Raw genomic sequence first — 15,576 nt, forward strand, 5'->3', positions numbered from 1 at the left:
ACTGCTGCATTTTCTGAAGTCCCCTGCCTGGGTCCCTGCCTGAGAAGCCTGATAAGAGAGCCTGAGAGAGTAGTTTTGGGAAGCCCTGAGTCAGACGCCTATTAAAGCTGCCCCATTTTGTAAAGCAGAGCTCTGCGAAGGCAGGGACTTCGTGACTGTGGTTCCCATGGTCCTGCCAGTGCTTAAAACCGGGTCTTGCATGCACTTGGCACCTAATGAATGTTGAACGAATGAATGTATTGTCAGTGGGATCCCAAATCATCTTTTTTTTTTTTCTTACAAAAAATGGACTAGGCAGACCCTAGTTGATAAGTACTTGATTCGTGAATAGGTATTTGAGAGCTGGAGGAGTTGACATGTAGACCTGTGGTTCCTGATTTTGAGTATAAGGTTCCTTTTTTGATAAAAAGTGTTAGGGAGCCCCACATGCTGGTAATTGCACTTTTAAGTGTCTTATGATTGAAAGAATGCATTATGACAGCAATTCCTCTGAATTCATTAACACTTTCAAATGAATTCCTCACTGAGCAGTCTGTGTGAGGGTCTTTCTTGTCTGTGGCTTCCTGACAGTGCTGACTCCTGCTTCCCCTCATCCTGAGCCTTGAGGCACACTGGAGAAGTCTGATCAGCTTGTAAGTTAGGGTCTGCAAGGATAACCAGGTGACAGTGGCTTCAGGGACAACAGAGGCCCAAGCCCAGCGTCTCCAAGCTCTTTCTGCTTCTTCCACCTCCTGGCCTCCTAAATCCTGGCATTCCATCCTCTCACCTCTCCCACATCACCCCTGTTTTCAGAATGGATTGTTCATCGCATGGAACCCTGGAGAACCCCTCAACCAGAGCCTCAGTGTCATGGACAGTTCCTGAATTGCAGAGCTTCCTGCTTCTCTCCAGGGTAGCGTAGTCTCTCTGGGTTCCCTGAGTTAATACTGCTGCACAGCCTGATTCAGAATAGGGCTCAAATTGGAAGCTCTCTGTAATCAGTCACACATTCGCACACTCGCTCACACACTCACACACTCTTCCATCCACACATAACATGCTTACATGCTCATGTACACATTAACTCTTCTGTTCACACACTCCCATTCACACAAGTACTCCCATGCTTACACACTCATTTGCTCAAACACATTCTTCTTTTCACAGTTCACTCACACACTGACTTGCTCACTCTTCCATTCACAGACATACCCACGTGCTTATACACACTCACTTGCTCACACCCACTCACTAGCATTCACCTACAAAACACACACCCTCATACTCATGCACTACCTCACAACCCCTTCTTTCTTGTTTTCTTTCCCAAAGTCAACAAGTCTTATTGATTACCTACTAATAATGCATGCTGGGTGCTTTGTAGGTGCTGGAAATACGTTGATCCTCATTGTTCACAGATTCTGGTTTTTGTGAATTCGCCTACTTACTAAAACTTGCTTGTAACCCCCAAATCAATATTTGTCTGACTTTCATGGTTATTTGTGGTCATGGGCAAAAAATGTGAGTAGCATCCATGCACACGCTCCCAGCTGAGGTTGAAGAAGATGCTGTTCTTGTCTCAGCTCTGCTGGAAGCAAGGGTCCTTTTTGGGATCTGTTTTGTGCCATGTGTCACGTTTTGTGCTTTTTATTGGTGATTTTGCTGTAGAAAACATCCTCAGTGTAATACTGAAGTGCGGTCAAGTGTTGCTAAGCGCAAGAAGGCTGTAATGCGGCTTAAGGAGCAAATATGTGTGTTAGAGAAGCCGCTGGTTGTGAGTTTGATGTTAATTAATCAGCAACAGATATTAAATGAGGTGTCGTTCAACAGAAACACACATAAAACAAGGTTACGTATCTGTTGGCTGACAAAAATCTTATGACCAGAGGCTCACAGGAACCCAACCCTGTATTTCCCCCGGGAGCAATGGTTCAGTATTCTAGGAGACTTTATAGAACTTAACTACCTCAAATAAGGAGAATCAGCTGTACCTACAAATGCAAATGTACTTCCTCATGTGGGTGATCTTAGAGCTGATTCAGGAAGAACTTGCAACTTCATTGAGGGAGTCAGACATGTAAACCAAGAATTATAATTTGGTGTGATGAATGTTAGAATTATAAACAAAAGGGGCTTGGAGAGCTTGCAGGAGGGAGCTTAATTCTAGGAGTAGGAGAGAATGTCAGGATTATTCACAGAGGAGATGGAGAAAAACAGGCAGGTGTTCTCAGTAGAGAAAGCTTTTCAGCCAAGAAGGCAACTTTGCTGCAGGGTTTAGAAACATGGAGGCTTCTGGATGTCTCCAGATTCTGTGGTCTTTCCTCTGTCCCTGCCTCATCTGCCTCATCTTGTCTCTGCTTCTGTTTATCCTAGTTGCTGCCAGAGGCATCTTTGCTGACATGTGGAGAGTCCTCCCCTGTCAGCATCAGCAGCCCCTCCGGGGCTGTTGTTCAGCGTCCTGGCCTGAGAGATGCCCTCCATCCTTACAAAGTGGAGTGGGAACCACTGTCCTGGGCCAGCTTTGGCAGTGGCCTGGTCGCCTCACCCCTCCTGACTCCCCCTCACCAGGGACTGACTTGAACTTGGTCAGAAACATCATTTGTCAGCTGGCTGGCCTGGTGTGCCTCAGTGGCACTGTGACAACCTGCTGAGAAAAATGTCTGCATCCCTGACACCCCCGTTGCAGAGGGCTTCCCCCGAGGACTAAAAAGTTATGGTGCTAAGTGTGAGAGCCACACTCAGAGCTGTCTTTCTTCATGCTGTCTGTAAATGCTTACGATCCTGACATTCGTTGATTCCCTTTTAATCTTTTTTTTTTTTTTGTAATTCTTCATTGAAATCTCTGTTGAAGTTTGCTGCTTCTTTGTAATGAAGTGCCCAAAGCTTAATGCAGTATTCTAAGAACAGACTTGCCAAGGTCGTACCAAAGACATCCCTGTCCCCATGGTACATAGCGTGATTGTTTTGCTGTAGCCCTGAATTATTTTTGCCTATTTAGCTGCCATGTTGCATTGTGTGTTCACACAGAATCAGCTGTCCGCTCTCAGCTTTAGGTTCTCCTGCTCTATTCCTTTCTTTCTCCCTCCTCACTTTGCTTCCTCCCTTCCTTTTTCCCCCTTCTTTCGTTTTCCATGTGAATTTCTGTGTTTCAGATATTTTTCTTCTGGTTGTGTTGACTTGGCTTGTATTCTTTTTCGTTTTCTCTCTTTTTCAAGCTGATTTTCATTTTGCTGCGTTTTGATGGGAGACTCTAGTCTATACTTGCATGCTGACCAGTTGCAACTTGGAGATGAAGCACGGTTAGTGGAAGCACAGGCCCTGGGATCGCCACTTTGTCACTCACTGGCCCTGCAGCCATGGGCCGTCTTCTCCCTCTTTCTGAGCTGAGGCTATAGAACGGGCTAACGATAGACACTTCATAGCTGGGCTGTGAGGATTAGAGAAGATGACGCCTACAAAGTGGCCCATGTAGTGCTTGACTTTTGTGTCTGCTCAGCACATAGTCGCGCTCCCAAGTGTGTGGGGGTGACAGAAATGCTGTACTCACACGAGAGATGCACTGACACTGTGTTTCTTGCGAGTTTGAATTCTGAAATTAAGACCCATGACACAGCCTCCGAAGATAAATAAAAAATTTCCTCCAGATCCCAACATGACATTCCTCAAATTATATATTAAAATGCCAACAATAGAGCCTTATTTACCAAGATTAATTTTACATACTTTATTCTCATATGCTGCTCATGATTATTTTATCTGCTCAATTAAAGAAATTTATGAGGGGTTTAATTTACTTTGTGATTATACTTATTATTTTTTAAATGGTGAACTTACAGGCTGCCATAGCACCCAAAATTCTGTCATCAGAGACGGTCTCTCAGGGTTAAGGCACAATTTTTAAAAAGGTCCATGCCAGCATATTCATTTGGTGTCTTGGAGGAATGGAATGACCAGATGGTCAGGTCACCTTATCCTTGAGAGAATTAGACATAGCCCACCACAGTGTTGAGGAGGGGAAGGGCCATTTCTATTAATCTATCAAAAGGTGGTGTCAGCATAAGGGATGAGTTCCCGAGAAATCGGGGCTGACGTGAGTATAGTGGGGGCTAGGAGTTGGGGCCCAAGGAGTGGGGAGGGTGCCAGGTACAGCTTCATCTCCCTTGCATTCTTGCTTAGGACTTCTCTGTGGGTATTGGGTGGACATGGGGGTGCTGAGGGGACATGGGCATCCGCTGTGGGTGTCTGAGAAATTCAAGAGCCACGTGGAAATATCATATAGTGCCCAGGGATCCCTGGCATCATTGATCTTCAGGGTGCGTTTTCTCTGCCTTGTGCTTATGTCCAGCTGCTCCCCCAGATTTGAGTGTGCTATGACATTGCTAACTTTTTGTTTTCTTATGGGATTTGGCTTTTCTTCCCAGTAAGTTCTCTTTGGGTAGTTCATGATGTAGGGTTTATTGGTCAAGCAGACAGTTCATGAATGAGCCCTGTCTGTTGAGGCCAACATTGGGAAGAGGATGTGGCAGGCCCCAGAGTGCAAGGAAGTAGCGATGCCTTCGAGGACTGTATCCTCCCAGTGGTCTCCCGGGGAAGAGAAGGAGAGCCCCTGGGGCCAAAGTGGCTGTCTTCTTCCCTGTCCTTTCCTCCTTGAAACAGCAATCTCATTCTCTGCCACCTTCTGGAAGCGTGAACGCAGTCTGTGTTTTCCGTCCTCTGCCCCTCCCTGCTGCAGTGGGCAAGTGATGCAGCCCGTTTCATTTGGTTTCTTTCCCTGTTTTCCAACTGCACTGAGTCCCTTTTTACATTTCCTGTTCAATATGTCCTTCCAGAGTTACTGTGGATAACTTTGCTTTCCACATTTTGATGTTTCTAAGACTGAATCACTAGAATCTTAGGCTTACAGGGACTTTAGACATCTTAGTGCAATTTTTTCATTTTTACAGAGGAGAAAATGGAGCCCCGGGAATGTTAATCGACTCGCCCACAGTTACCGGATTATGTGTGTGTATTGCTGGAAGGTCAGCATGCCTCTACTAGGGACACTCTGTGCATCTTTTAGTTTTCAAAATCTGTTTTTGAGCTTATACTGTCATTCTATTTGTTAATCTTTCGTTTTCTGTCCTTTTATTTCTACAAATCATGTGCTGAATTTAGTCTGCTTTCTCTATCATAGAAAGTCTGGTACATTAAAAAAAATTCTGCCCCTTCCAGTATCTCCCATGATTATCATGGGAACAAAGTAGATGTAGTCAATTGTCTTTGTAGCATGTCTTTCTTGAATCCTTATTTCCTTAATTTTACTCCTCAGCCTTTTAGCTTTCCATTTCTCTGTTGTCTGCCAATCTGATCCTTCAAGGGCATTCTACTCTCGGCTTTTACTGAGTAATGTTTAATTTGAAGTATTTTCAGCTTTTGCATATCTTTGATGTGCATTTTAAGTGATCATTGAATTATTTTACTACTCTTACCAGACACTAGTCTATGGGGGAAAAATGTTATATGTGATTTTTTTTTTCAACTTGATGTTGTAAGATGTTAAATTTGATGAATTTTTCCTGTAGGTTTGTTTACGGAATGATTAAATGTACATTGACTAAACATTAACACAAGCAAAAATACTTCTCAAAGTAAATACTAAACTTTGAAAACTTGAATTCTATTATTCCCTGACAAGACTTTCTTTCCTCTGTGGGAGTACCCCTCTGAACATGTGTTAAAAGTTTATGAGCTAATATGAGTTATGAGCTCATTTTTATAGGCAGCTTCCAAGGAAGACCTCTCAGTTGTCTAGTTTGTCCTGTGGTATATTTGGCAGGTTCTGTCCTTGGCAGCAGACTGGGTACCACATGGTTGGTGAGCATGCAGCACTGAAGATGTGTGCGTGCGTGTGTGTGTGTGTGTGTGTGTGTGACTAGATTCAGCCTGGGACCTCTATCATTGAGTTCCCAAATATTGACGTAAGCAGCTTCTGGGAAAGGGTCTTTTCTGTTTTCCTTTTCGTTTTTTGTTTTAGGTGGAGGAGGAGTGGAGAGAATTTAGGAATTCTTAGTTTCCTATATACTTTGATGAGACAAAATGAAAAATGGCCTACCTACTTGGTTTATTTTGTTTATGTGGACCAGACACAACTGATTCAATTGTTCCCACAATTCTGGTGGCAATTTTGATGGCCAGGAATGTGGATATAAAAGCAGGGCCCATCTGGAATACTGGGGAATTTAGAGGTTTTGGAAAACAGGGCTTGAGGTGAGCCATATTGGGTTGGGTCTGGGTGGGAGCTTCTCATGAAATAAATAGTGCCCTCTTGCCTCGTCTCTCTGTGTTTGTTGCTTTCTGTGTAGTTGGGGACTTCTCCCATGAGAGGAGAGTGAAAAGACCTGGCTTCTTATTAATGGTCCTTTAGTCATTATATTTAATCACCCTGATCCTTGCAACAACTCCCATTAAGGCTTTACTGCTAGATTATTAATGAGGAAGAGTACAACTGTACGAGTAATTGTGGTTAAGGGAGGTTTACAATATCATGACTGTAATAAACAGTAGATATGAGAATGAATGATTACATTGAAGTCATTAACTTATGAAATGTTTGGGACCTCTACAGTGAAGTCAATGTCTGTACAGTCACTGATCATAAGCTGATGCATTGTAGTAGTTTATAACATAGCAGCAAGTAGTCTAAGCGGCCCATTGAGTAGAATAAATGCAACCATGTGGACAAAACGACACCACATGTTTATTAATATGGAAATTATGTTTTAAAATAACAGCATGGCATAAGTCTATACGTTTTCAATAACTATTACTAAGCCTTGACTTTTGAAACAACTCTGGCTTCATTTTTTAAGTGGGCATAGATACGAATCGAGCATAATGTTGCCCATGTGGATTACACTTTTTCAAATTGTCTAATATTTTTAAATAGTGTCAGTATAAGTTTATGTGTTATAACATTCCTAAGCATTCCCTGGGCTGTACTATAATTTTCACATTATTATCTCATACTTTGGTTTTAATAGGATTTGGTAAAAGTTTTGAAGTTTTAATTTCAGTTTTTCCCACCGCTTGGAATTTGATGATATAAAATGAAAAGAGGTTTCCATCGTTGCTAACATTCACCAGATTTTGTTCCAAAGCATGGACTTTAGTAGACTTTTGAATTAAATCCACATTCTCCACCCAAGCCTAGTGATATAATCCAACAGTTCAAAGATAAGTATGCCATAAACAGCTATAGTTAAATAATCTAAAAAAAAATTAAAACATGGAAATACAATAAAACAAGAATTGATCACTTTATAGTGGAATACTCTATAAACTGTCTGCATTAGAAACATGTGGTGAGTTTTAAAACATCTGAGTTCTATAATTCTAGAGTGTATAGTTTATTTGAAGGCAGACACTCCCTCCCCTACCCCTTCCCTTCATCCGCACATCTATATAAGAATACAGGTTAATATTTTTTGCTATCCAAATTTGCATTCATTTACTTATTTTTTATTTAGAGAAATGATTTTGGAGTAGAAATACATAACATAAATATTTTCACCTCAACTAAATATTGTATCACTAAGTACTGAAGTGTGATCCTAAAGAGATTATTTCTGTAGCTCTTGCTACTCCGTCTAAAACAAAAATCACACATTGGCATAATCCCCAATAAGAGGAAGAAATTATTTAAAAGCATATGTAAGATTTAGATGAGTAACACAGTCTTTATCACTTTTCATAATTTTAATTTTTAAGGGATCTAAACTGATCTGTGTGGCATAATTGGTGTAATTGCAGGAGCTAAAATGTACCGGTGATTTTGCAATGTCATGTTTGCACAATCTCATTTAACTTGTTGACTGAAGTTATATAACCCTCCTGTGTATGAGACAATTGGAATTGGACTCAGCCATCACAAAAAATGCTGGCTGTAGATTATACTGTTTTTCTTTTGTTTGTTTTTGATTTTTAGAAACAGGGTCTCACTCTGTTGCCCAAGCTATAGTGCAGTGTCACAATCACGGCTCACTGCAGCCTCGACTCAAGTGACCTTCCTGCCTCAGCCTCCTGTGTAGCTTGGACTACAGGTGTGCACCACCATGCCCAGCTAATTTTTTGTTTTGTAGAGATGGGGGTCTCACTATGTTTTCCAGGCTGGTCTTGAACCCCTGGCCTCAAGTGATATTTCTGCTTGGGCCTTCCAAAGTGCTGGGGTTACAGGCATAAGCTGCTGTGCCTGGCCAATTATACTGTTTGAAATTGAATAATTGGCTTTATATTCTGAGTTATGTGTGTGTGTGAACGATGCTCTAATAGCCTGCTAGGGAAATAGGGCAGTGTTAACTGGCAGTGAAAAGGTCAGTTCAATTTCTTAGCATATTTACTTTTTTAAAAGGGGGATTTTCATATTCTTTAAAAGAGTATAAAATGAGAATCTTTTCTTAAGCACTGAAAACAATTTCATGTTTCATTCTTAGATAGTGATACCTCTACCACTGCGGAATTTTGTTCATGATTGCTATTTTCCTGCCCTCTCCACTCATTCCTCCTGCAGATAAATAGAATTATTCAAAAATTGCATTTTGAAATAGACACATAGGACTCTTTTTTTTTTTTTTGAGACGGAGTCTCCCTCTGTCGCCCAGGCTGGAGTGCAGTGGCATGGTCTTGGCTCACTGCAAGCTCCGCCCCCTGGGTTCACGCCATTCTCCTTCCTCAGCCGAGTAGCTGGGACTACAGGCGCCCACCACCTTGCCCGGCTAATATTTTTGTATTTTTAGTAGAGACGGGGTTTCACCGTGTTAGCCAGGATGGTCTCGATCTCCTGACCTCGTGATCCGCCCGCCTCGGCCTCCCAAAGTGCTGGGATTACAGGCGTGAGCCACTGCGCCTGGCCTCCACGTAAGACTCTTTTTACTTGCTTAGTGAAAAGTGAAAAGTGGAAGGGCCTGGTCCCAAGAGGGTGGTGGCTGTGCTAGGGCTCCTGGAAACTTCTTGCTCTGGTGGCTTCATTACATAATAACAAGATCCTGTGGCACAGACCAGGCGCAAATTGCTTCACATCTGGGCCTTGCTGTCCCATGTATTTTAACTGGAAAAGTTGCATTTGCTGTTTTCTAAGGTTTATTCAGGTTCTAAGATGTTAAGATGTTAATGTGATATTAACAACACTGTTGTTGACTGGGAGCTTCCTCGGTGTTCAGCACTGCTCTCTGATTGGATCTCTGTCACAACCCTGCCTCAAGACACTTATTACTAACCTGTTTTAAAGATGAGGTTACTGAGACTTGGAGAGGTGAGAGAACCAGTTGTAAAGCCCTGCAGCTAGTGACGGCTGAAGCTGGGATAGGAGCAGGCTTCTCACTCCAAAGTCAGGCTTTCCCATCACATAAAGTCATTATCTTCTGCTGGGATTTTTGTGTATCTGTTTCTGATCGAAGAAAAACCATTGTGCTATGGGTGTGCTATGTATGCAGAGGAAATATAAGCTAGCGCCTCACTCATGGCTCAAAAAGGAGGAGGAAGTGTTCTACATTTAAAATAAAGTTTAATTCCGTAGTATTTGTAGGTGATGTGATTTCCTGCTGGAAAAAAGAAAGCTGACTTTTAATTAGTTTTTCTTGTCCCTTGTAGAACTAAAAGCTCATCCAATCCCATCTTTTGGTCTGTTTTATTAATGATAAAAAAATGCACATATTTGTTTAGAAATTTCACTTAATTACAGCAAACCGAAACCAGCTATTTTTAGCCAGGAATAATCTTGCCTGTGAGGAGACTATTATGCAAATGGAAGTAAGGACTAAAATAGCCATTAATGTCTTTAACACACTTAATCTTCTATCCGTTTCAATAGAGATGAGAGGGAAGTCACATTCAGCCCAATCTCCCCAGCTTAGGAGGAGGTTGGGTTGCCCCAGAAGAGCACCCCTCTAGGCCCACATGCAGAGGAGGGTGCAGGAGTGCCTCTCTCCTGTGCACCCCTCCTGCGGGGTAGAGCTGCTTCTCCCGGCCACCCTCAGATGAGAGTATTCCAGTTTGGGGTGGGGCTTGGTTTCTGCGATTCATTCTGTTCCCATGAACACAGCACCAGAGGTCTAAAGTTTTCCCATCCTTTTTGTCCTTGCCTGATGCATTGTTTTTCCTTTCTGCTTCCCCTTTCAGCTCACTTAGCAAAACTTGTCCAGTGAGATAGTATTTTGCTAAAAACCTACTCAGTGCTTCCAAACACATAGAAGAGCACCTGTCAGGAAGTGCCGGCCCTCATGACCTCTTGAGTGTGGTTTAAGCCTTTGGATTAGGGAAGGGACCTAGAGAAGGTGGCCTCATGATGGGCTATTGATTGATTTTGTCAAATTCTGTCCCTTTCTCCTCTCCTTTGCTCTCCTGACTTACTCTGCAAGGAGTTGGGGATGATGGATTCTACCCAGCTGATATCTGTGAATTCATTTTATTAAATTGTGTCCTTAACTACATACATGGAAAGAGAACTGTCTGTATTTTGGTGGTGTATAAAGTTTACTGTCTGTCCCCTGGGTCTGAATGACAGAAACGAATGTCCTTATCTGTATTTGCTTATTTGTTTTCTTATTTATATAAGGCGCCAGGTAGGTAAGAGAAAAGAAACTATTTCTAACAAGTTGTTTTTGTGTTTACTGTTTAAACACTAAAGATATCGATTTTAAAAGTTTCAGTTGAACAGTGAGAAGAGCAAAAAGGCCAGTAAGTCCTGTCACCTTATTTCTCTAGGGGCCAGCTTCAATGCACACAGTTTTGCCTGGGGCATGTTCACAGCTTTGGGATGTGTGTGTGTGTGTGTGTGTGTGTGTGTGTGTGTTATTTTTGTTGTTACTGCCCATGAGTTTTGCAACCCCAGGAGCCCTAGGTTGTGGGGTTCAACTGAACCCCAGCTTTCATAAAGCTCGAGTAGAGAGGAAGTGTAGTCCATCTGGGAAGATGCAGAACCTTTGTGATCTGGATCAATGCACGTTTCTTCTTGGTATCTGTGAACCTGAGAATGTAGCTTTTTTAGTTAGGGGTCTCTTCTTCTATGTAAATTCAAGGAAAAGGAAGGCCAGAATATTTGCTTTTACGTTGGATTCAGGAAAACTCAGTCATGATAGAAGCATTATGTTTTAAAATGTAGACTGAGAGTTAGGATTCTGCATTAGAATTCTCCCAGGGGCCTGTTAAAAATGCATATTTTGAGAATTGCTGAATCAGAGTTTTAAAGGTTTGGGGCTCAGAAGTCTGCATCTTGAAAAGGCATCTCAGGTGATTCTGCTACACACGGAATGAAGTTTAAAAACCACTCATAGAGAGTAGTAAGTAAATGCTGCTGCTAAAAAGGGCAGAACATATCTGACATCACTGATCATGTTGCTAATGTTGATCTCTGCAGCAGGTACTTTATAAAATATATACTGGGTGTTAAAGCTGTTATATCTGAGCCTTGCCACAGGCACAGGCTCTCCCTCCCAGTGTGGTCACCACATAGCTGCTCTAGGAAAAATGGGAACAACGTATGACATTAGGTGTTCCTTGCATTTGACTCATTCAAATGATTGGCATGTTGAAGAGTTTAACTAGAAAACGTTTAGACTCTTTTGTGTTTTAGTCATTATGAGTTAGAGATTAGAATGTAGTTAAATTTGTAGGGTTAGGCAGTTTTTGCAAAATGCATTAAAATGGTTAAAATGGGCTAAAACATCAGTGTTTTCTCATGGGGGTTATACTGTGTAGCAACGGAATGTTACTTTTAATATTGAATGTAGCTAATTTTGCAACATATTTATTTACCTTTTTAAAAGATTTTAATTTTAATTTTTAGTTCTGGGGTACATGTGCAGGATGTGCAGGTTTGTTAAATAGATAAACATGTGCCAAGGTGGTTTGCTGCACCTATCAATCCATCCCCTAGGTATTAAGCCCAGCATGCATTAGCTATTTTTCCTAATGTTCTCCCTCTTTTTCTTTTTACAGGAAAAACTAACCCAAGAGTGTGTATTCAGAGAACAGTTCGAAGAAAACTGGTATAATACGTACTCATCAAACCTATATAAGCACGTGGACACTGGAAGGCGATACTATGTTGCATTAAATAAAGATGGGACTCCGAGAGAAGGGACTAGGACTAAACGGCACCAGAAATTCACACATTTTTTACCTAGACCAGTGGACCCCGACAAAGTACCTGAACTGTATAAGGATATTCTAAGCCAAAGTTGACAAAGACAATTTCTTCACTTGAGCCCTTAAAAAAGTAACCACTATAAAGGTTTCACGCGGTGGGTTCTTATTGATTAGCTGTGTCATCACATCAGCTCCACTGTTGCCAAACTTTGTCGCATGCATAATGTATGATGGAGGCTTGGATGGGAATATGCTGATTTTGTTCTGCACTTAAAGGCTTCTCCTCCTGGAGGGCTGCCTAGGGCCACTTGCTTGATTTATCGTGAGAGAAGAGGAGAGAGAGAGAGACTGAGCGCTAGGAGTGTGTGTGTGTGTGTGTGTGTGTGTGTGCAGCGGGAGATGTGGGCGGAGTGAGGGCAAAAGGACTGCGGCCTGATGCATGCTGGAAATAGACACGCTTTTCATTTCTGATCAGTTGTACTTCATCCTATATCAGCACAGCTGCCATACTTCGACTTATCAGGATTCTGGCTGGTGGCCTGCGCGAGGGTGCAGTCTTACTTAAAAGACTTTCAGTTAATTCTCACTGGTATCATCCCAGTGAACTTAAAGCAAAGACCTCTTAGTAAAAAATAAAAAAAAATAAAAAATAAAAATTAAAAAAAAGTTAAATTTATTTATAGAAATTCCAAAGGCAACATTTTATTTATTTTATATATTTATTTATTATATAGAGTTTATTTTTAATGAAACATGTACAGGCCAGATAGGCATTTTGGAAGCTTTAGGCTCTGTAAGCATTAAATGGCAAAGTCTGCTATGAACCTGTGGTAAATTCATGCAAGTAGATATAATGGTGCATGGATATAAGAAATTCTAATGACCCTAATGTACTAAAGGCGACAATCTCTTTTGTGCCCATATTATTGTAAACTTATGCACATCGCTCATGACACTGAGTATTCACTCTTCAGACTGCTTGTTTCATAGCTTATCCCAGAGGATTAAAGATAAACTGGGTCTCAAACTTTGATTCTGTGTCTGCAATATTTCCTCTCTCATAAGTGACTCCACTATTGTAACTTCATGGTTGGAAAATATGAGGGTTGATATATGTCTTACTTGTTTAAATCTGTCGCAGAATATACCAAAGCTAAATAATAACTATGCTTTTATTTTAGCCGATCTCCAGAATGACAGTATTAACATCAAACATTGTATTGATTTAGAATTCTCAAAAAAGGAAAAAAAAGTACATAGCACAGACTATTTTTTTAAAGACGTAAGAATCAGATTAACAGGATCGTACTTGTAAACTTTTTTTGGTTCACTTGGCTATCAAATATGAAATTATAGAAGTATCATAGGGGTCATTGTAACATCTTTTAGAGAAAATGGCTATCAGTGTGAACTGTCATAATTACGTGGTAATAGCACCCTTAGTAAAACTTGCAAAATGAAACTAATAAATCGTTATCAATAATGACAATGAGGGGGAAAGTATTATACTTGTTGACTGTGTTTTGTTTTTTAAAATGGTCTCCACAAGCGCTCAATTTTTTTAGAGGGGATGTTACTATATAGAATATCTTTTACAAGGCTTTTATAACATTTTATGCTGAAAAGCATAAGAATACGTATTTCTTTAGTAGCAATAATTTTGGAACTTGCCCTTGGGCAAGCGAGACTATTTCTTACTATATACTAAGGAGAAAAGAGCCAAATTCTTAAAGCAATATTTAAGAAAAAAGGAATTTATAACAAATTCTCATCTACATATGACACTTTCTAGCCAGTTGTGTTGAGAAGTGGAAAGTGACGGTTTAAACATGTGTTGGGATTTATTGAACTAATTTTAAAATTTACTATTCAAACTTTATTTTGCTCTGATGCACATTCTCTATGAAAAATAAAAGTGTGTCACTGGTGAGTGACAGCTGTTATGAGCTAGAAGCGCATGACTTACTGCGACGATGTCTTGCCTTTCTGTGGTCCAAGTTGGAGTACATGGCAATGCCCTCCTGCTGATGTGCATTAAGGATAATCTAAGTCTAATATTTGGAATTAAGAGATATTTTAGGGGGGAGGGGACAGAAGCAATGTAAAATAGTTGATTTATGATAACGCTCAGAATGTCCTCTTCATTTATTTTCTTGTTTTATTTTCCTTTCTAAACAGAAACTGCATTTAATTCCAAAAAGTAGTATTCTTATTTATTATTTAACCCTTTGCTGCTGCTAAAATGTGCACATATTCAGGCTTTAGTTTTTCCAAAAGGCATTTTTTTTTGGCTGAAAAATATTAAACATTTGACCACAGGGAAGAATCAAGTTTCTAGGATGTCATAGGTATACTATGTAGCACTGAAAAAATTGATTTTAGGTGACAGCCAAAAGTAGTCTTAAAGTAGCATGAGACCTTAGATAATCGACCTAAAAGAAAGAAAATTGTGAAAAAGATAAAAATCTTCATGCATTCCTATAAAATGCTACTTCAAGGTCTACTTTTGGAGTTAATTTTGTTTGGTACTTTTTTTTTTTTAAGACGAGCAAATTGTTATATGCTTTTGGCAATTGATACAATAAACTGTAATGGTCTGTAAATAAATAAATATTGACTCATGCGATTTATGTAAATAGTCGAACTGGGAGAGTGGATGGCTCAGGGTTTCGGTGTGGGCATTGTCTATTGGGCAGTAGAGTGAGTCATCCCCAGCTCATGGGTTTGCATCCGGTTCTTGTCTTAAGAGACCCAAAGCCCAGTGAATGGCAGCCCTGAGCCACTGTGGAATGGAGGTTCTGGTTTCACAAACAGATGCTTAGATAGCCAAACCACTGTCTTGTTGGTGCCAACACTTGCACTGTGGTCAAAGACTTACCGAGCATGGGCTGAACAACCTTCCCATCTGTCATGCGAATGTCCCCAAGCAGTGGTGAAGGACATGCTAGGTCAGTGTTGGGGAACCTGCCCTGCCAGGTCCTGTTTTGTAGATAAACAAATGGCTGCCTTCTGGTGTTTTTATTCTATTTCATCTCATTAACACTACAACCTTGTGTTATTTACTTGATAATCTGTAATTGTATGTAAATACATACAGGATTATGTAATTTGTGTAAATACATAATTACAGAGTTTTGAAAACTGGTATTTTTTACTTGATGTCCATTTTGGAGCTGCTTCACATTCTGTGCCTACATGAGCCAATGGAATTTAAAAAGCATATTCTCCTTGCTCTTACAGCTGTGCTATGTGTTGAGGGGTTGAGGGTTATGGGGGATGGAGGGGAAGGAACAAACATATCCAGATGTGTTCTCTCTGTAAGTGTTCGATTAAGAAGCAAGTAATGTTCTGGGATGAAGATTTATGTACTTGGAGCAAGCGAGGCTAAGTGTGTGTGCACATTTACGTGGACGGGTGAATGGACAAAGGCATATTGTTTGAGGTCAGATTCTGTTTGCTGCATCACTTGACCTTGAC

At 40.8% G+C, this 15,576-nt stretch overlaps 1 protein-coding gene across 1 annotated transcript in view; it reads left to right on the plus strand.

Moving 5' to 3' along the window:
• Positions 1-15,244, plus strand: part of FGF9 (fibroblast growth factor 9) — a 33,675-nt gene extending 18,431 nt beyond the window's left edge. Inside the window, exon 3 of the mRNA XM_004054245.5 lies at positions 11,950-15,244. Within this exon, the coding sequence (XP_004054293.1) occupies positions 11,950-12,195 (246 nt within the window). The 3' untranslated portion in view covers positions 12,196-15,244. The remainder of the gene's footprint in view (positions 1-11,949) is intronic.
• Positions 15,245-15,576: the final 332 nt, after the last annotated feature.

The sequence above is a fragment of the Gorilla gorilla genome, chromosome 14, assembly GCF_029281585.2.
Source record: "Gorilla gorilla gorilla isolate KB3781 chromosome 14, NHGRI_mGorGor1-v2.1_pri, whole genome shotgun sequence".
NCBI lineage: Eukaryota > Metazoa > Chordata > Mammalia > Primates > Hominidae > Gorilla > Gorilla gorilla.